The 21,790-nt window shown below is 36.6% G+C and overlaps 1 protein-coding gene across 1 annotated transcript in view; it reads right to left on the reverse strand.

Moving 5' to 3' along the window:
• NUP188 (nucleoporin 188) overlaps nt 1–21,790 on the reverse strand; it is a 60,190-nt gene that overhangs the window by 29,355 nt on the left and 9,045 nt on the right. The window contains exons 2-11 of the mRNA XM_042781453.1: nt 12,689–12,743; nt 11,764–11,837; nt 9,111–9,195; nt 8,408–8,488; nt 7,880–7,924; nt 6,061–6,153; nt 5,811–5,930; nt 2,849–3,060; nt 1,839–1,953; nt 825–1,025 (exon numbers count right to left, since the gene is read on the reverse strand). Coding sequence (XP_042637387.1) covers nt 825–1,025; nt 1,839–1,953; nt 2,849–3,060; nt 5,811–5,930; nt 6,061–6,153; nt 7,880–7,924; nt 8,408–8,488; nt 9,111–9,195; nt 11,764–11,837; nt 12,689–12,743 — 1,081 coding nt within the window. The remainder of the gene's footprint in view (nt 1–824; nt 1,026–1,838; nt 1,954–2,848; nt 3,061–5,810; nt 5,931–6,060; nt 6,154–7,879; nt 7,925–8,407; nt 8,489–9,110; nt 9,196–11,763; nt 11,838–12,688; nt 12,744–21,790) is intronic.

Raw genomic sequence — 21,790 nt, forward strand, 5'->3', positions numbered from 1 at the left:
CACCCAAATCAATATTTATCTCTATCTATCTAACAGCATTCCCTCCCCTTCCCTCCCACCCCTGGTAACCAACAAAGAAAATGTCCTCCAATATATAAACGGATAAAAACATTTTAAATAGCTAGTAGTGATGGTTGTACAACATAGTGAATGTAATTAACGTCATTAAATTGAACACTTAAAAATGATTAAAATGGCAAATTTTTTGTTATAATATAGTTCCAGCAAACAAACAGGAAGAGATTTAAAATTCTCATAATTTTCCTTGACTTACGATTTTCAAGTTACAATGACATGCCTTTGTAATGACCTGGGGTGTTTTTTTTTGCAACACATTATCATTAGTAATATGTACAATTTACAATGTTTTACCAAGTAATTTACTGACATTACCATTCTCAGATATTCACTCATAGATGTATATATGTAATGTTTCCAACCCCCAAAGACAAGTAAAGATTGAATTTATAGAAATATCAGTAAGAAAAGGCAATAATAATGAAAACTTTTAAAAAAAAAAAAAAGAGAGAGAGAGAGAGTTATTTGATCTACAGTCAGAACCATTGCCAGAACAGAACCCCTTATTAAGTGAGGGACTGCCTATGTATATTTTATCACAACTGGGGGGGGGGGAAGTGTTATAAGGAATAAATAATGTATAGAAAGTGTTAAGTGCAGTATCTGGTCATAGCAAATGCTCCATAAAGGACAGTTATTACATTATCCACATCACTATTACAATTACCACAACTATCATGGTTCATTAATGGGGCTCTGCCTACTCTTTGCCCATTCTCATACTGACACCAACATGTTAGACTCACATTATTTCCCCCACAGGCAAGTGACCGGAGCAGCCGGGTCAAGTACTGAAATACATTGAGCTGGATGGCTGTACCACCCATCTTCCGGACAACACTGCTTGTCTCTTCTGGGTTCAGGGTGTGACGGAGGAGAGCCCAGGCCAAAAGCACTGGGGCATGATGTGGAATATCCCCAAAGGTCAACATCAAACGGTCCAAATCCTAATGAGAAAGAGAATACCAAGTACGTCACTAATCCTCAACAAGATTCTTCACCATGCTCAATAAGCTTTTCATTCATCTCTAGTGGCCTCTCTCTCCCATTCTGACATTTTACTCTTCTCAAAATCCCAACAACCACAATAATAAAGTCTTCTTCCTTTTAACCACAACTTTTTCCCCTGATTTTAAACTAAGACTCTAAAGACTATAAAATATAAGATCAAATGAAAGACTCTGGAAATTTTATCCTGATCCTTTCTGAACTTTCCATGATTATCTCTTCATTTTGTATCTTTCTGCCTATCTTATGTCAGTGTTCCTCCTCTCTCCTCTTCTTTCACAGGCCTCATATAGGCAGACAATCCTGAAGGTTCTGTCCTTGGGACTTTTTTGTCCTTGCACCATCGCCATAAGTGACTTCACTTGCTCTCACAGATTAAACTATCACCTCTGTAGATGATTGACTGACAAATCTGAGATTTCTTTCAGATTCAACTAACTGCTTAACAGTGTAGACCCTCAAATTCCTAAACTTTACACAGCCAACTGGTTAAAAACATATTAAAACCAAAAATCCAAACCCACTGCCATCAAGTTGATTCCGACTCATAGAGACCCCCTGTCGGTTTCCAAGGTGGTAAATCTTGGAAGTAGCCTGCTTCATCTTCCTTCCATGGAGCAGCTGGTGGGTTTGAACTGCCAACTTTCTGGTTAGCAGTCAAATGCCTTAGGCACTGTGCCACCAGAGCCCCTTAAAAATATACTACTAACTATTAATTATTGCCAAAAGCAAAAAGGCTGCTCCAAATTCACCTGACAAATAAGCCCATCCTGGGCAAACTGGTGCAGTTCTCTTCTGTCATCCAAAGCACACTTGTGCAAGGACTCAATATCCATGCCTTCCACCAGGATGAGGGCACTGAAGTAGCTACAAAAGAAAAACAGTATCACAGTGTCATATATGCTGCTCTGCACCTCACTGGAAAGTAAGGCACTTAAATACCAAAATTATTGAAATATTTTTACTTTTTTCTTTTTCTGTACTAAGTCTTTGAAATCCAACATGTATTTTAAACTTCTAGCACATCTTAATTCAAAGCAGCCACAACTGAAGTGCTCAACAGTCACATGTGGCTTGTGCCTACCATATTGGGCAGCACAGATCTAATACTAACGGTTTCTACAGCCACCAATTATACCTGACCCAGGTTAACTGTCTCACTTCTCATGTGCATATTTTTTCTCACAGACAGACCAAACCAAAAACCAAGCCCACTGCTGTTAAGTCATTTCCAACTCACAGCAACACTACTGGACAGGGCAGAACTGCCCCATAGAGTTTCCAAGGCTGAAATCTTTACGGAAGCAGACTGCATTATTTTTCTCCTGCAGAGGAGCTGGTAGGTTAAAACTATCAACCTTTCAGTTAGCAGCCAAGCACTTTCACCATTGTGCCACCAGGGCTCTTTAAACAGAAAGAATAGGCCCCCAAATTCTAGAGACTATGACCCCAAAGAGGGCAAAGAGCACATGTGCCTTGCTCATCAATCACTATGTCATCATCATTTGCAGTGGCCTCCAATAGCTGCTCAATAAATTATTGTGGAATGAATGGAAGAACCCTTTAGATAAAGATAGTAAAAGAGCAGAATATAATATACCTATTTTGAGATAAGAACATGTCCCTCTCAATCCCAGGCTGTACTCCATGTATGAGCTGAAACATGGCAGTACACCCGTTTACTTCCCCACCCACTAATGTGGCCAGTCAGTATGGCTGAAGTTCTTTCACTCTGACTTACTAACCTTCAATTCAGACTTACCCAATCCGATCCACAAAAGGATCCATGGTCTCATCCACCAGGTGTCGATTCGTCTGTCTACTACCAAATCCTTGCTCTTTAAACATCTTAGTTAATACCAGTAGGTCACTAGGTGACATCTCAAAGTAAGCATAATGAAGAAAAATAATTTCCAGCAGCATGGACTGTTCCCGAAGGCACTGAACAAACCAGCGAGATACTTGGCGCTCAGTCTGCACAACCAATGAAGAAAAAACAAAAGGAAATAAAATTTGATTTAAAAACATATTCATTCTTCCTTCCTTCCTATCTACACATTTCTAAACCAAATAATAAATTGCACACACTATTCTGCATCTTGCTTTTTTCACTTGACAATACATCTTAAAGACTGTTTCCTATAACTAACAGTACATAAAGAATTCCTTATTTTTTATTCTTTTTATAGCTGCATAATAATTTAGTGCATGGATAGGATACACCATAAATGATGCAACCAGATCCCTTATTATTTCTAATTCTACATCATATTCCGCTGCATGAAAATGCTGTAATTTGTTTTAATAAGCCCAATTTTATGGATATTCATTTAGGTAAATACCAATGTTTTGCTATTGAAATCAATGCCACATGACTGATAAAACAATGAAATAAAAAATAATGCAGACACTGATGATCTGAACAACACTGACAAGTCTCACAGTAAAGACCACCATAGAACTATGTCAAATATTAATTTTTTCAAGTGTACATGGTAGAGTTACCAAGATACATAACATGTTGAGCCATAAACCATGGATAGTAAATTTTAAAAGAGTGAAATTAGAGTATGTTTTCTGACCATAACCGGAATCAAACTAAAAATCGGCAACAATAAGCTATTTAAGAAAATGTCAAATGCTGAAATTAAACAGCACAGTTCTAAATAATTCATGGATCAGAACCAATCACAAGGGAAATTAGAAAATATTCTGAACTGAATGATAATATATAAAAATTTGTGGGATACAGGTAAGAGTAATGTTTAAAACAAAATTTGTAGTTATTAGAAAACCAAAAATAAAAAAAAACTAAACTCACTGCCATCGAGTCGATTCCGACTCACAGCGACCCCTTTGAGTTTCTGAGGCAGTAAATCTTTACAGAAGTAGATTGGCTCATTCTTCCTTCCGTGGAGTGGCTGGTGGGTTTGAACCACCAACCTTCTGGCCAAATACCTTAGGCACTCCACCACCAGAGCTCCTTTATTTATTAGAAAAGAAGATCTAAAATTAAGTTTTTACCTTAAGAAATCAGAGAAAGATAAAATGTAGTAATATTAAAGAGTAGAAAAAAATGAAGATACAGAAATAAAAGAAAACCTTTGTTTACAAAAGCTTGTACACTAATCTTCAAAGGTCATTATTCATAATAGCAAAAAAAAAAAAAAAAGGAAACAACTCAAATGTCCATCAACTGATGAATAATATATAAACAAATTGTGATAAATCCATAGAATGGAAAATTAATTAACCATAAAAAGGAATGAAGTACTGTTATACACTACAACATGAATGAATCTCAAAAATATTAACCTCAGTGAAAGACAACAAACAGAAATGACTACATACTATGTGGTTCTAATTATATGAAAAGCTAGAAAAAGTAAAATTATAGTGACAGAAAACAAATGGTTGCTTGAGGCAGAGATCAGAGACTGATTACAAAGGCACAAGAGGGAACTTACTAGGGTGATAGAAATGTTCTATTGATCATGCTGATGTTTACTGCATGTAACTGTATATACAACTGCCAAAACTCATCAAACTATACACTTACATTAATTTTGGATGTAAATTATACTTCAATAAAGCTAGGGGGGAAATGCTATAGGTCTGTCATTTAAATAAGTCATTTTACATTAGTATGAATATATTTGTAGGATAAATTCCTAAAGTGGAACTACTAGGTCAAAAGATGTGCTTTTTCAATTTTTAGATACTGTCATATTTTCTATTACAAGTTTTATCAATTTACATTTTTATAGCAAAGTATGAGAGAACCCATTTTCCCATCCCTTCAACAGGAGTATTATTACATCAATCTGTTCAATGCTTTTGCCCATTTTTCTATGGGATTATTGGTCTTTTACTAATTGATTTTTAGGAGTTCTTTATATTTTAGGGTTATCAATCCTTTCTGATATGAGTGTATCTTTTGACTTTGTTTATAATATTACTTGGGGGGCTTTGTTTTGCAAAGGTTTTTTATGTGATATTGCTGGATTTATCTTTTTTTTTCTTTTATGGCTTCCAAAAGCACCATGGGCTGCCAAAAGAATGAACAAATCTGTCCTGGAGGAAGTGCAGACAGAATGTTCCTTGGAAGCAAGAACGGTCAGACTTCATCTCACCTACTTTGGTCATATTGTCAGAAGGGACCACTTCCTGGAAAAGAGTTATTATGCTTGGTAAAGTACAAGGTCAGCAAACAAAGGCGAAGGCCCTGAACATGATGGACCGACAGAGTGGCTGCAATGATGGGCTCAGGTATAGGAAGGACTGTGAGGCTGGCGCACTAATGGGCAGTATTTTGTTGTGCTGTACATAGGGTCACTGAGTTGGAGATGACTAGATGACACCTAACAACAACAACATGGCTTCTGAGGTTTACTTAAAAAGGATTTCTCTAATCAAAACCCCCAATATTTCCCTTTAATGCTTTGAGAATTGTTTTTGATTTGTTTTTAATTTAAATCATCAATATATCTAAATTTTATTTTAGTAGAAAGTATGAATTAGAGATACAGCCTAATTTCATTCCAGATGGCTACCCAGTAGTTCTAACATCATTTATTGAATAATACAACTTTTCACCACTGATCTGAAATATGACCTTTATCATATATTCATTTTCTATCAGTATTTGGATCTACTTCTATATTTCCTATTATGTTCTATAGTCCTCACCCCTAAGAATTTTAGGAGGGCATAATACCACATACCATGAGGTTTCCATGTGTCTCCCATGTTGGTGCTTCAGTTTTATAAAGCTCTTCAAATTGCTGTCTATATTTCGAAACTAGCTCCTTCTCTAATTTATCAACACAATCTGCATATTCGACCTTAAAAAAAAAAATCAAGAGTAAATTATACCTAGAGTAAAATGTAAATAGTCACATATGAATAATATAGAATTATTAAAAAGGGCTGAATGATTCAGAACAGAGAGGCAAGAATCCTAAATGGGCTTACCCTGTAGGGGTGTCTTTCATCTTGGAAATAAGTAAGAAGGTGTAAGACACAACGAAGAATATAGGTTCTTTCTTCATAGTAATAATCTGCAATCTGGGAAAAACCAGAAGATTCAAAATTTGCTATGTATCCTTACACAGAAGACACTCAAATTTAAGTCCGCTGATGAAGAAATCACTTAAAGATGTGAAAAACAATGGGTAGACAGGCTAAATTATTAGGTATGTCAATGCAGCAGGGAGTGTGCCCAAGACCACGTATAGGGGTGGCAGACAATTTTTCTACAAGTGTATCTGTATGTTCTTAAGAATTCCCAGGTATACAGTAGAGCTGAGCTGACAAGGGACAAGGCTGTAGTCACTTCTTGGCCACAGCCAGCTACCCAGAGGGAGCGAGTAGTTGAACCTGCAGGCTCAAGACCATAGTTGCAGGGAACATCAAGCTCAACTGACGTAACACACTACACAAAACATTGTTCCACCTCCTACTTTGGCAAGTAGCAACTAGGATCTTCAAAGCTTGCAAACAGCCATCTAGATGCAACAATGGGTCTCTCCTCGTCCAGACCAAAGAAGAATGAAGAAAATCAAAGATTCATGGAAACAATTAATCCAAGGGACTGATACACCATGCCATCCTCAGCCTATATGAGTATGAGAGCAGAAGAACTAGATGGTGCCCGGCTACCACTGTCAACGACTTGAAGGGGAATCTCTGTAGGAGATCCTGGATAGAGTGCGGGAATAATGTGGAACAAAACTCAAAATCATTTGGGGAAAAAAAAAAAGGTACCAGGATTTCTGGTCTTATAGAGCCTGACAGAACCACTGAGACAATGGCCCTAGCTACCCTTCAGGTCTGGAACTGAACCTGAACCCACTCCTGTGGCTTCGAGCCAAAAAAAAAAAAAAAAAGACAGGCATATGAGGCAAACATTTACACTAGGTAGATATACTCCTTGGAGAGAACCATCATGGAAGAACAGAAGGGCTGTGTATGCACAAGGACATAGCTCAGAGGTAACTATGGGGAAGAAGTGGGAGTGGAGCTGTTGCACTGGGGTAAATGTAGTCAATGTTATGAGACAAAGTGAATTGCTGTATGGAAAGTGAATTTGCTCTGTAAACTTTCACTCAAATCACAATTAAAAAAAAAAGTGAAAAACTAGGTTTGTATGAGCAATGATAGAAATGGATACACACTGAGTTACTCCAAAAGAAATTAAAAGACCATCATAAGCCAAGATGCCAAATAAATCACGTAAAATAAAAGTAATTCTTATTTAGTAACATAAACAAGTTTCCTATCATCATTTCTCAGTCAGAGCATTCAAATAACATACAATGCTATAAGCTGACAGGCCAAATATATGAAAACAAATATAAAATACCAATGATACATGTCCTATAACTAAAGTATTTTATTTTCACTAAACACCAAATGGGAAATTACTTTAGAAGCCATGGTAAAATTCCATTTTAAAATGAGATTCTAAGTGAAACTGTCACTGGTGGTGGAAGAAGGAAGGGATGCAGGAGTAAAGAAATAGAAATTAATCCTATTAGATTTAGATCTGGAGAAAAATATCCATGAAACCAATTCTCACCACCAATGACTGAAGAATGTCCTCTGGAAAGACTCCTAAGCTTGCTTCAGTAGAAAAAAAGCTTCTTGTTTCATAAATGAGTTAAGATACATCTTAAGACCTCAATGCTTACCCAACGTAAGAGTCAAAGGTCAACAATGCTCAGGGAGAACAAGATTGAGAAGCTGTTGCCCAATTTTACATAAAAGAATGAGAAGAGTAACCACTACTGACCTTCAGAATCAAGGCCTGGCTCTGCCTCTCATCTTGCAGTACTGTCTGAAGGAAAACAAAGTAGTCAAGAAACCACCTTACAGGCAAAACTCAATTCACAAAGAAAAAGGTACATATCTTTCTCTCACCCCTCAAGATTATAACTACCATTCATTTCTGGAAACCTATCATAGCTAAGTATATCAAAACTTAAAGCTCCTTCTTCGCCTTTGGCCTCAATTTCTTCACATTTAAAATGAAGGGGTGGGCAGGCTAGAAGGTTTCCAAAGTCCTTTTCAGCTCTGCTATCAAGATTCTATGATTTACATGTCTATCTTTGACCTCTCCACTCCTCCAAGTCTAAGGACAGATCTCAACTTAAAGTAGATGTTTTTTATAAGCCTTCAGAAAGTCTTTCCTGACAATGGTATTTCTTTTTACTGACCTCTATTGCAAAGAACTGGTAGCAAAACCCTGGAGCAAAAATCTAAACCCAACAAGGAAAAGGACAAAGGCAGCAGAAACAAGCTGGGCACAGTAACCACAAACCTTCAGTGAGTCCCGAGTACCCCTGTAATCCTCTTGAAGGTAACACTGGAGTAACTGTACACTCTGTTCTTCATCAAGACCCTGAAACACAAGGTTATAAGTAAGGAACAGCTACCTCAGCTCAGAAACCAAACACAGAATGAAAAGCATTCTGAAGGTTTGTCCTCTGGAATAAACACAGGACTCAAATAAACAAAATTCTTCTTAAAAAATGTCATGTAACAAAATTTTAACTCAAATAGGAGAAAAACAGACATGCAATTTATATGATAATGCCAAAAACAATTGTGCTTATTCATGATCATTATTAATACAGCAGCAGGCAAGCTCTGGGCTTCCAAAATTAAATACAAACTGTTGTTGTTATGTGCCGTCAAGTTGGACCCGACTCATAGCAACCCCTCCTTGGGTTTTCGAGGCAGTATCACTACGGAAGTAGATTGCCCAACCTTCCTTCCAAGAAGTGGCTGATAGGTTTGAACCTCCAGCCTTCTGGTTAGCAGTCAAGTGCCTTAGGCACTATGCTACCAGAGCTTCTAAATACAAACTAGGCAACTTAAAGACCACAGAGGGTATTTTTGAAACACAAAATTCTCAGGTCAATCTTCAAAACAAACTGAATTTTTACCAACAATCACTAACAATGAAACCATGTATATCTATGCGATAGGCAATAAACTAGCCAGTGCTAATTTTTACTCACCAAAAACTTACTGATTCTTAAACCCAGCTCCTTCAGTGGTGAAGCTACATCTTTATTAGCTTTCACTTTTTCAGCTGAACTTGGACTATGAAGAGAACAATGAATCATTTCTTCATTCTTAATAAATATTTCATGGGCTTAAAATAAAAATACTGAAAGATATTTTCACTACAGACCTTTTATCCCACCTTTTCAGTCCCTACAAAATACACACACACACACACACACACACACAGAAAGATCACCTCTACAGACTTTGTAACATGTAACTGATTATTTTTGAGTAATAAATATACTGTATGTTACAAACTATTATAACAATATCTACTATTTACAGAAATACAGTTACATTACTTATTTCTGAACTTTACATCTACCCTGAAAGGGAAATGTAACTATCCCCATTTTACAAGTGGAATTACTAACATTTAGATTAAAATAACTTACCAAAAATCCCACAGCTAATAAAAAGTTGAGTTGAAATTTAAAAACCAGGTCTGTTAATATACATACATATAATATTAGCTGTGTCTACTCAAAGAGCCTAGAAGCTAAACACCCTAGTAGCAGTGAATACTCCCACACCCATATCTTGGTTTCTAAATGCCATTCTCCAATAAAAGTTATCAGAACTCCTTGGAGAAATGGCTGATTCTAGGTCTGGAGCAGGGAAAAAACAAGATAAGAGTCTGATGCAACTCATAGCACCAAAAAATAAGTGTTCAAAAAACAAAAGGACGGGGACATGTCACAAAGACATAGAAGCCAATCTGAAAGAGCTCCCAATGGCCAAAGATGGAACAAAGTATAAAATAACTATACATGAAACCATATGATATAAATAAATGAATTAATAAATTAAATGAGGGAGAAAGAAAATATCTTACAGAAGAATTCCAAATAACATACATAAGATACCACCCTCTTCAGGAGGTGGAATTTAATTCCACCAGCACCATTCTACACTGAGGATAGGCTACATTTAGTAACTTGCTCCTAAGAAACAGAGTAGCAAGGCAGGGTAAAAAGTAACTTTACAGAGGAGAAACTTAGGAAATTACTACCTTAACTAAGTGACCAAGGTTAATATCACCAGTGATTTCTTTTAGGTAGATATCATGTACTCTCTGATATGAAGCTTTAAGAATGTACTTCAACTCTGTGTATTCATCTCAAACCCATAACCTCAGTCTAATAAAAGAGCAAAACATCACATCCAAATTGAAGCATTCTAAAAAAGACCTAACCCTGTCAAGATCACAAAAAACAAGAAAAGAACAAGAAACTCTCATAGCTAAGAGGAGACTAAGGAGTAATGACAATTAATGTAATGTGGTACTCTAGGTTGGATCCTGAACAGAAAGAGGACACTAAATAAAAAACTGGTTAAATTCAAATAAAGTCTGGAGTTTAGTTAAAAACATGTTTGTCACACTTTAAATCCCATGGTGTTGCAAAGAGAACTTTAAAAAAAAACAAACTAAATGCCACAGATTCCATTCTGTAAACTAAAGCTTGTTGTTTTTTTTTATTTTTTTAAATAGAGACTCTCATGTTTCACAGAAAATCCACAACATAAAGGCTAGAATAAAAGTCAATAAATTCTAAAAGAGGCAACACAGAATGATGATTAAGAACACAGACACTGGAGTAAGACTACCAGGTTCAAATCCTGGTTCTACCACTTACTAGCTGTGTGACCTGGGGCAAGTTACTTAACCTCTTTGTGTCTCAGTTTCCCCATCTGTAAAATGGAAACAATGATAGTAAGAGTATCTAAATGTGATAATATAGTGATTATCTTCTTTTTATAAAGTCCTTATGTTTTAGGTACAAGTAAAGTATTTACAGATAAAATAATATGATGTCCAGGATTTACTTCAAAATAATAACAGGGGAAGGGTTACCAAATGAACAAAAGAAGTTCTTTACTAACTTTAGAGAGTGAAAATAGAAAGTGAAGATGTAATAAGTTCAACAACGTTCAGAAGTAGATGAAAAATGAGGGTGGCTAGGAACTGTGATGTACAATAGAATGAGATCTAGACTAGGAATTAAGATAAATTTCTAGTTCTACAAGCTGTATTCTCTTCTTTTTTACCTACTTTATACTTTATTATTGCTTATTTTCCACTGTCCAATAAAAAAAAAATCTATATATTCACCAAAGAGGAAAGTAGTACCTATCTCAAAGGGTTGTTGTAAGGATTAAATGACTTATTATAAGCCAAGTGCTTACAGTAATAATTGGTATACGTTTGCTGTTGTTGTAGGAAACATTGAGTAAACGTAGGCTGCTATTATCATTATTCACTACTACATCCCAGCACTCAGTGCTCATAAGTGTCTCACATAAATATGGTAGACCCCACATGAATATTAAAAATATTAGTTGAATATTTAGCAAATTAAATTACATGCCCAGACACAAGGGGCATATAATTTAATTCTGTAACACTGTATTTCTAGAGTAAATTTTCCCTTTTTTCAACAGACATAAAAATTTGCCCTATTCTTTTCCACTGGTAATCAAATTGTATTCTCTCTGATCTACATAACTCAGCAGTATCATAAATATCATGTATGAGGATAGCTTCATCTATGCCAGCTTCCTCAGGGGAATTCCTATAACAGATGCATGGAACAGCCATACCTGGGAGGTTTGTAATAAGAAAGCCCATCTAAAAGCCGCTGCCAGTGTTTATTCAGTTCTACCTCAATTTGATGCTGGAAAAAAAACAAGGCAATTATACAAATTCAATTTTAATCAGTCTCCAGGATCACCCTGAAAACCACATATTCCTTTGAGTCTTTTTAATATGTACTTTTCTTCACAGTTGAAATTATTTTGAATATAGAATTCTGTAGCCTGCTTTTCTGTGCTTAACAGTGTAACATAACAATTTAACCTTGTTATTATGAAAATCTTGATAAACATACTTTCTAGTAGTTGCATAATTTCTATCAAGCGGCTAGCTCATAACTGATTTACCATTCCTCTAATGTTAAGACACAAATAAGCTGAGTGTCTAACATTCAGACCTTATGTACAAAACATTTTCAGAATTTCTTTCTCTTAAAATATACTGCTAGAAGAGGCATATCTAAAAATGTGAAGGACATAGAAAGGGCATAGCATTATGTTAATTAAAATAATAACTATCACAGTAATAACTGTTATCGTAACACTTTATCCTCACAGGTTCAGAGTATCTTTAATGACCATAAACTTGGAAATATCTTAGAAACTAAGCCTCTATGACACAAAGGAGACCAAACAGAAAAAGCAAGCAGAGTATATCCCTACCCTCAACAGCCAATCAAGCAGCACTGGTAATTTTTCATAAAAGGAATAACTGAGGTACAAAGAAAGGCAGATTTAGAAAACTTCAGAAGCTAAACTATAAGGTGTAGCTTGATTTCAGCAGAGAGGTAGGGAATGAAAGTTTTATCAAGGTTTTTTTTTTTTTTTTTTTGGTGCGGGGGGAGGGATGTACTTCCTACTTCAAAGAGAAGGCAGGTTTTTTGTAAGCTACACAAAAAACCTTATGAATCCACTTAAGAATACCACCACTTACCAGTTCTCTCAGAGCTGACCTTCCAAGCAGAATTGTCCACAGTTCTCTACTGCTCCTGAAAAATATTAGAAAGCAAAAAAGCTAATTTTACTCTTTTAGATTTTAAGAAGCTGACTGAGCTGCTGCCTCATAGCTGTTTTGTCTACTATCCTAAAGCAAAACACTCAGTGTAGTGTGAAAAGCAATTTGTTAAAATTCTGGAAAGTAATCTTGTTATACTGTTCTAAGGAGTCTGATGTTTAAAATAAAAATCAAAAAACTAAAGTATAAAAATGTGAACCTAAACCAACCAGGTAACATATTTTAAAAAGAGGATAGCCACCATATTTCATCACATCTAAGATGTACTAAAGAAGCTCCGGTGGTGTAGTGAGTATGGCTGCTAATCAGAAGGTCAGTGGTTCAAACTCACCAGCTGCTCCATGGGAAGAAGATGAGGCAATCCTACTTCCGTAAAGATTTCAGCCTCAGAAACCCAATGGGGGTCACTATGAGTTGGAATCAATGTGATGGCAGTGGGTAGTAGTAGTAAGATACATTAATTGCAAGAAACATCATTGTTCGTGCACTAAGAAAAAATCCTGCTAACAAAAACCAAACCAAATATATTCACCCAACATCAGGGCACCTAAATATATACAGCAAACACTGAAAGAACTGAACGGAGAAAGACAGTACTACAATAACAGTTGGAGACTTCTATACATAAATTTCAGTATTAGAACATCTAGAAAGAAGATAAACAAGGAAACAAAGGACTTGAATGACACTACAAACCAACTAGACTTAACAGACATATATAGAACACTCTGCCCAAAAAGAACACAATATATATTCTACTCCAGGTACACAGATCATTCTCTAGGATAGACCACATGTTAGGTCACAAAGCAAGTCTTGATAAATTTAAAAAGACTGATACCATGCAAAGCATTTTCCATGACCACAATGGAGCAAAGCTAGATATCAATAACAGAAAAAAAACTTGAAAAACATACAAATATATGAAAATTAAACACACTATTAAACTACCAATGAGTCAAGGAAAAAAATCACAAATCTCCTAGAGTCAAATGAAAACGAAAGCACAACATACCAAAACTTATGGGACATAGCAAAAGCAGCACCCAGAGAGAAATATACCAATAAATGCCTGCTTGAAGAAAGAAGGTGTCAAATCAACAGCCCAACTCGACAACTCCAGGAACTAGAAAGAGCAAACTAAGCCTAAACCGACCAGGAAAAAAGACATAACAAAGATCAGCGCAGAAATAAATAAAATCAAAAACAGAGAAATAATAGAGAATCAATAATACCAGAAGTTAGTTCTCTGAAGAGATCAATAAAATTGACAAACCTTTAGCTAGGTTGACAAAGATGCAAATACTCAAAATAAAAAATGAAAAAGAGGACACTATAACTGACCTGATAGAAATAAAAGAGAATTAATGACACCATATTAAGAATAACTGGTAACAAACTGGATAATCTACATGAAATAGACAAATTCTTAGAAGCACACAACCCACCCAAAGAGACTCAAGATGAAACAGAAAGCCTCAACAGACGCGTAACAAATGAAGAGAGAGAATCAATGCTCAAAAACCTCCCAAACACACACACACACACACACACACACACAAACCCCTGGACCAGATGGCTTCAATGGAGAATTCAACAAATCATTTATAGAAAAATTGACATCAGTACTGTTTAAATTCATCCAAAAGAGAGGAAAGGAAGGAATATTCCCCCAGTTTCTTCTACGAAGCAAACATGACCCTGGTAACAAAACCAGACAAAGACACCACAAGAAAAGAAAACTACAGGCCAATATCTCTAATGAATATAGATGGAAAAATGCTGAACAACATACTAGCCAACAGAATCCAACAGTATATTAAAAGAGTTATATACTATAACCAAGTGAGATTTATTCCAGGAATGCAGGGATGGTTCAACATTAGAAAATCAATCAACATAACACACCACATCAACAGAATAGGAAAAGAACCACATGATCATTTCTATGGATGCAAAAATAGTATTAGATAAAAGTTAACACCCTTTCTTGACAAAAAATCTAAAGAAGATTGGAATAGAAAGGAAATTCTTCAATATGATCCAAGGCATCTATGAAAAGCCAACAGTCAACATTATACTTAATGGAGAAAGTGTGAGAGCTTTCATCTTAAAATTAGGAACAAGACAAGGGTGCCTGCTCTCATCACTTCTACTCAGTTATGTATTAGAAGTTCCAGCCAGAGCAGTAAAATGAGAAAAAGAATTAAAAGTATCCAGATTAGAAAAGAAGAAGTAAAATTATCTCTATTCATAGATGATATGATCCTACATACACACACACACACACACACATACATACATGAGCTCTGGTAGCATAGTGCCTAAGGCACTTGACTTCTAACCAGAAGGCTGGCGGTTCAAACCCACCAGCCACTCCTCACTCCTCAGAAGGAAGGTTGGGCAATCTACTTCCGTAGTGATACTGCCTCGAAAACCCAAGGAGGGGTCGCTATGCGTCGGGGCCAACTCGACAGCACATAACAACAACAACAACATATATGTATATATACATACACACACACACACATATATATATATATATATATACACGAAAAAAAAAAAAATCCCAATGAGTCCACAAGAAAACTTGTGAGCTAACAGAAGAATTCGATTTAGTGAAGTTGCAGGGTTCAAGGTCAACCATCAGCTAGCTGAGTTTCTAGATGCCAGCAATGAGAAATATGAAAGAGAAATTAGGGGAACAATTGCATTTACAATAGCATCTAAGGTAATAAAATACCTAGAAATAAATCTAACCAAGGATGTGAAGGGCTCACATAATGAAAACTATAAAACTGCTGAAAGAGATTAAAGATGGTGTAAATAAATGGAAAGATGTTCCATGGTCACAAATTGGAAGATTTAATATTGTTAAGATATCAATACTACCCAAAGTTATCTACAGATTTACATCAATCCTAATAAAATTTCTAACAGCCTTCTTTACAGAAATAGAAAAACCAATGGAAAAGTCTCAAACAGCTAAAACAATGCTGAAAGAGAAGAACAAAGTAGGAGCACTCACATTTCCTGATTTTCAAACATATTATACAGCTACAGGATACAGCGAAAGGTCATTAAAAAGACAGGAAAGGAAGAAAAGACCAAAATGGATGTCAGAAGAGACTCTGAAACTTCCCCCTGAGCAGAGAGTAGCTAAAACAAATGGAAGAAATGACAAGATAAAAGAGCTGAACATAAGATTTCAAAGATTAGCTCAAGAAGACAAAGTTAATTATTATTAATGAAATGTGCAAAGACCTAGAGTTAGAAAACCAAAAGGGAAGAACAAGCTTGGCATTTCTCAAGCTGAAAGAAGGAAAAATTCAAACCTTGAATTGTAATACTGAAAGATTCTATGGGCAAAATAATGAATGATGCAGGAAACATCAAAAGAAGGTGGAAGGAATACATAAAATCACTGTACCAAAAAGAACTGGTCAATGTTCATCCATTTCAGGAGGTGGCATATGATCAAGAACCAACAGTACTGAAGGAAAAAGTAGAATCTGCACTGAAGGAATTGGCAAAGAACAAGGCTCCAGGAATTGACAGAAAACCCACTGAGATGTTTCAACAAACAGATGCTGCATTAGAGGCACTCACTCGTCTATGCCAAGAAATCTGGGAGACAGCTACCTGGCTAACTGGAAGAGATCCATGCTTGTACCCATTCCAAGGAAAGGTGATAAGACAGAATGTGAAAATTGTCAAAAAAATATCACTAATACCACATGCAAGTAAAATTTGACTGAAGGTAATTGAAAAACGGTTGCACCAGTATACTGACAGAGAACTTCCAGAAATGCAAGATGGATTCAGAAGATGACATGGAACCAGGAATTATCATTGCTGATGTCAGATGGAGAGACCAGTTCAGGGGGTAGGAGTGCATGGGAGAGGAGGACACTGGGAAGAGTTAACTATGGGGAGGAAGTAGGAGCAGAGCTGTTGCACTGTGGGAAACTGCAGTAAATGTCACGAGACAAAGTGTATGTGAATTGCTGTATGGAAAACGAATTTGCTCTGAAACTTTCACCCAAATTACAAAAAAATTTTTTTTTAAATTCCTTGAATAAAATGAGAATGAAACCACAATATGCCAAAATCTTTGGGACACAGCAAAAGCAATGTTCAGAGGGCAATTTATAGCAATAAATGCACATAACACAAAAAAGAAGAACCAAAATCAATAGTTTGACTCATCATCTCCAACAATTAGGAAAAGCAAAAAAAAAAAAAAAAGCCTACAACACTAGAAAAAAAGAAAGATTCAAGCAGAAGTAAATGGACAGAAAAACACAGAAACAGTAAGACTAGAACTTGTTTCTTTGAAAAGATTAATAAAATCAACAAACCACTGTCAAATTTAATGAAAGAAAAGAAACAGAAGATATAAATAACACAAATAAAAAATGGGCAACGCCACAACAGAACCAACCAAAATAAAAAGAATATTATCAGGATACTATGAAGAACTGTACTCCCAACAAATCTGATAACCTAGAAGAAATGGACAGATGTCTAGAAACATACTACTTCTCTAAACTAACAAAGACAGTGGTAGAAAACGTGAACAGACTTTTAACAAAAGAAGAAATTGAACAGGTCATTAAAAAAAATTACCAACAACAACAAAAAAAAGTTCTGGCCCAGTCAGCTTCACTGGACAATTCTACCAAACATTCAGAAGAACCAACACCAATTCTACTCAAACTATTCTAGAACACAGAAAAGGATGGAATATTCCCAAATTCATTATATGAAGTAAGCATAACCCTGAGACTAAAAAACAAACAAAAAAAGTCAAACTCACTGTCATTGAGTTGATTCCAATTCACACCCTTTTGGGTTTGTGAGGCAGTAAATCTTTACACAAGTAGATTGCCCAGTCGTCCTTCCATGGAGTGGCTGGTGGGTTTGAACCACCAACCTTCTGGTTAGCAGTCAAATGCCTTAGGCATTATGCCACCAGAATCCTTAAAAACAGGCAAAGACACCACTAAGAAGGAAAATTACAGACCAATATTTCTCATGAATACAGACACAAAAATCCACGACAAAATTCCAACTGATAGAATCCAACTATAAATCAAAATATATATACAAGGTATGCAAGGATGCTCGAACATTAGAAAATCAACGTAACCCATCACATAAGTAAAATAAAGGAAAAGAACCACTTGATTATATCCATTGATGCAGAAAAGGCATTTGATAAAATCTAACACCCATTCCTAATAAAAATTCTCAGAAAAATAGGAATAGACGGGAAATTACTCAACATAATAAAGGGTACATACACAAAACCAACAGCCAACATTATTCTCAACAGAGAGAGACTGAAACCATTCCCTTTGAAAATAGGAACCTGACAAGGATGCCCCCTATCATCACTTCTATTCAACACTGTATTGGAAGTCCTAACCAGAGCAATAAGGCAAGAAAGGGAAATCAAAGGCATCCAAATTGGTGAGAAGTTAAATGACAACTTCTGGTAAGATGGAGGAATAGGCAGACAAGCAACACAGACCCTCTTCAACAAAGTAAAGAAAAACCAATTGACAGAGATACAGAAGATAATCCTGGAGCCCTAAGCTTTGAAAGGAACTATGAAGAACTGGATTAGGCACCAACTAGTGGAAAAACCTGAACAAAAAAAATGAGTACAGAGATAGTCGGAGCTGCAGACTGTCAGCTACTATGATGGGACCAACAGCCTGAATATTTCCAAGTGGTGTTAGGACCTAAGAATTGACCTAAAGATCAACCCCGGTCACCAATGGCTGCAGGGACTACTGCGCTTGTGGCCTATGACTAGGAAGGGAAACAACAAGGAGGGAGACAACCTGAGCTGTTGACTTTCCGCTGTCTGGAGGGTGCAGCCATTTTGACTGTTTACATGTGGCAGCCATTTTTTATATTTAAAGTGCCCAAGGGTGCAGCCATTTTGAATGTTTAAAATTGGAGGCCACTTTGGATATTTAAAGTGACCAAGGGCGCAGCCATTTTGAATCTTTACAAGTAGCAAACATTTTGGATTTTAAAGTGATAGCATTCTCATTCAGATTCCAAGGACCTAAGAATAGGCTCTGTTTGCCAAGGTTGGCAGGGACATACCAGAAGCTGACAACAGGAAAGGGGACAGGTGGTGAGTGTATAGATGCTGTCAACTAGCAAACAGAGGAGCACAGTACCCTGCTTGCGTAGATAATATACGAAGAAAACGAAAACTGTGGGCAAGTCACTCCAACATACAATCACCAATATAAACACAAAAATGTCACAATGCCTCGGAGACTGTAACAGACCATCACAGTCCACACAAAGAAGCAAGATAAAGCAGGAGAAATAGGGGACCAGGATACAGACTCAAAACACATCCCTGAGGAAGATGCAGCATTGGAACTCCCTGCTAAGGAATTCAAACGAATTATATCTAGGCATCTTCAACGAATTGAGAGACAAATCAAGGAAAACACAGAGAAAACCCTAGAACAATTTCGAAAGACAATACAAGAACAAAATAACAAAATAGATGAAAAATCAGAAATGATATAAAAGATGAGAATATATCCATTCAGGAAGTCCAACAAACTCCAAACAGGATAGACCCCAAAAGAAAAACACCCAGACATATCATCATCAAACTTACCAAAACCAAAGACAAAGAAAGAATCATGAGAGCAGCATGGGAAAAACAAAAAGTTACCTACAAGGGGCAACCAATAGGACTAAGCTTGGATTTCTTGACAGAAACCTTGCAGGCGAGAAGACAATGGGATGGTATATATAGAACACTGAAAGAGAAAAATTTCCAACCAAGGATTATCTACCCAGCAAAAATATGATGGTGAAATTAGGACATTTCCAGATAAGCAGAAATTAAGGGAATTTGTTAAAACCAGACCAACCTTATAAGAAATGCTAAAGCGAGCCCTCTGGACAGAGAAGCAATAACAGCCAACATCAACTGACCATTAACATACATGATGATATAATGTAGAAATCAACTCAGCTATAGAAGTATCCAAAGTAAATAAGCCTACAAGACTGTAAACAGGGAACTGGAGACATCAGTTGACAAATGAGGACAACTACAAACCAAAAAGAGGGAAAAAAATCTGTGTCGTTATAGAACTTCTAGATGGTAGAGAAGTCAAGACAACTACAAGACAGAATGGACTGTTCTAAACTTAGGAAGAAAATTATAAATCACAGAGTAACCTCAAAAAAAATGATAAACCTTCACATCAAAAAAAAAAAAAGGACCAGCATAAATATTCAGCAAATACTAAAACAGCAGCAATGAAGGAGGTGATAACATGATTCATAAACAAAACAAGCTCAGCAAAGAAAATTATATGGAACAAATAAGTCAACACCACAAAAAAGCACATAACAAAAATGACAGCAACAAATTCATATTTGCCGATAATTACATATCTGGCAAGGGACTTATCTCTAAGATTTATAGTGGAAGAGTGGATAACCAAACAATAGTACACACACATAATGGAATGCTATGCAGCACTAAAGAATAATGCAGAGTCTGCAAAACGCCGCATAATATGGATGAACCTAGAGGACATTATGCTGAGTGATATAAGTCAATCACAGAAGGACAAATATAGTATTAGTTTGTTGTTGTGGAGGGTCAAAGAAAGGTTTATATATGGAGGGAAACTTTCTTTGTTGGTTGCCAGCGGTGGGAGGGGAAGGGAGGGAACACTGGGGGAAAAAAAAAATGCATTGACCCATGTGTGGTAGTTCGGTTTGTATGTCAACTTGGCTGGGGCTGGTTGAGTGGCTGGGCAGCTGGTGGTAGTTAATCCCCATGAGGAGACTGACAATCAACTCCATGGTGAGATCTACCACAAGCAGCTGGATAGCTGCCTTAGGGAATGTGGTCTGCTTCCTGTATTTAAGGAGAAGCCTTGGGAATGGTTTCTAGCCTATGGCACGCTTGGACCTTGCATGTAGCTGTGTCTTTGTTGAGCAGCCTGCTATGCTCTGCCGACCTTAGGACTTAAAATGAACTTAAGTTAATGGCCTGCCGTGTGGTTTGGTAACATCGGGACTGTGCCTTTTTACCTGTAAACCTTGGGGCTTCTCAGCTTCAGCAGCCAGCAGCTGTCTGAGTGAAGAAATGCCTCTAGCTCCAGTGGGCTGGGAACAGGAGGCAGAGCTGAACCCCAAGGTTGAGAGGCTTTCACCCAGCCCATAGAGCCTGGCACTTTGAACTTGGACTTAAAGTCTCCAAATTATAAGAATAAACTCCTATTTGTTAAGGCCATCCCATTTGTGGTATATTCTTGTAAGAGCGGCACTAGGTAACCAGAACACCATGTCACTTTAATTTTGTGTATTTCACTGTAAATAAATTATATTTCAATAAAATGCATTTTAAAAGAAAAGAAAAGAAGTCATGATCCCTATTTGCAGATTATACAATTCTATACACAGAAAACCAATAGACTAGTAAGAAAACTACCAGAATTAATTGAAAAAAAAAAAGCAAAGTTGCAGGATACAAGATAAACATACAAAAATCAGTTGGGGACTTCCAGTTAAGATGGAGGAATAGGCAGACAAGTGACACAGACCCTCTTCAACAAAGAAAAGAAAAACCAATTGACAGAGATACAGAAGATAATTTTTATGAGTCGGGGCCGACTCGACGGCATATAACAACAACAACATAACAACAGAAAATAATCCTGGAACCCTGAGCTTTGAAAGGAACTGTACAGAGGTGGATTAGGCACCAACTAATAGAAAAACCTGAACAAAAACAGGACCTAAGAACAGGCTGTGTGTGCCAGGGTTGGCAAGGACGAGAGGCTGACAAAGGAAAGGAGACAGGTGGTGAGTGTGTAAGTGCTGTCAACTAGTGAATAGAAGAGCACAGCACAGTACCCTGCCTGTATAGGTAACATACAAAGAAAACAAAAATTGTGGGCAAGTCACTCCAACATATAATCAGTAAGGAAATATAAAAACAAAAATGTCACAATG

The sequence above is a fragment of the Orycteropus afer genome, unplaced genomic scaffold (genome assembly GCF_000298275.1).
Source record: "Orycteropus afer afer isolate SDZICR_OR568_19922 unplaced genomic scaffold, OryAfe1.0 scaffold00123, whole genome shotgun sequence".
In the NCBI taxonomy this organism is placed as follows: Eukaryota; Metazoa; Chordata; class Mammalia; order Tubulidentata; family Orycteropodidae; genus Orycteropus; species Orycteropus afer.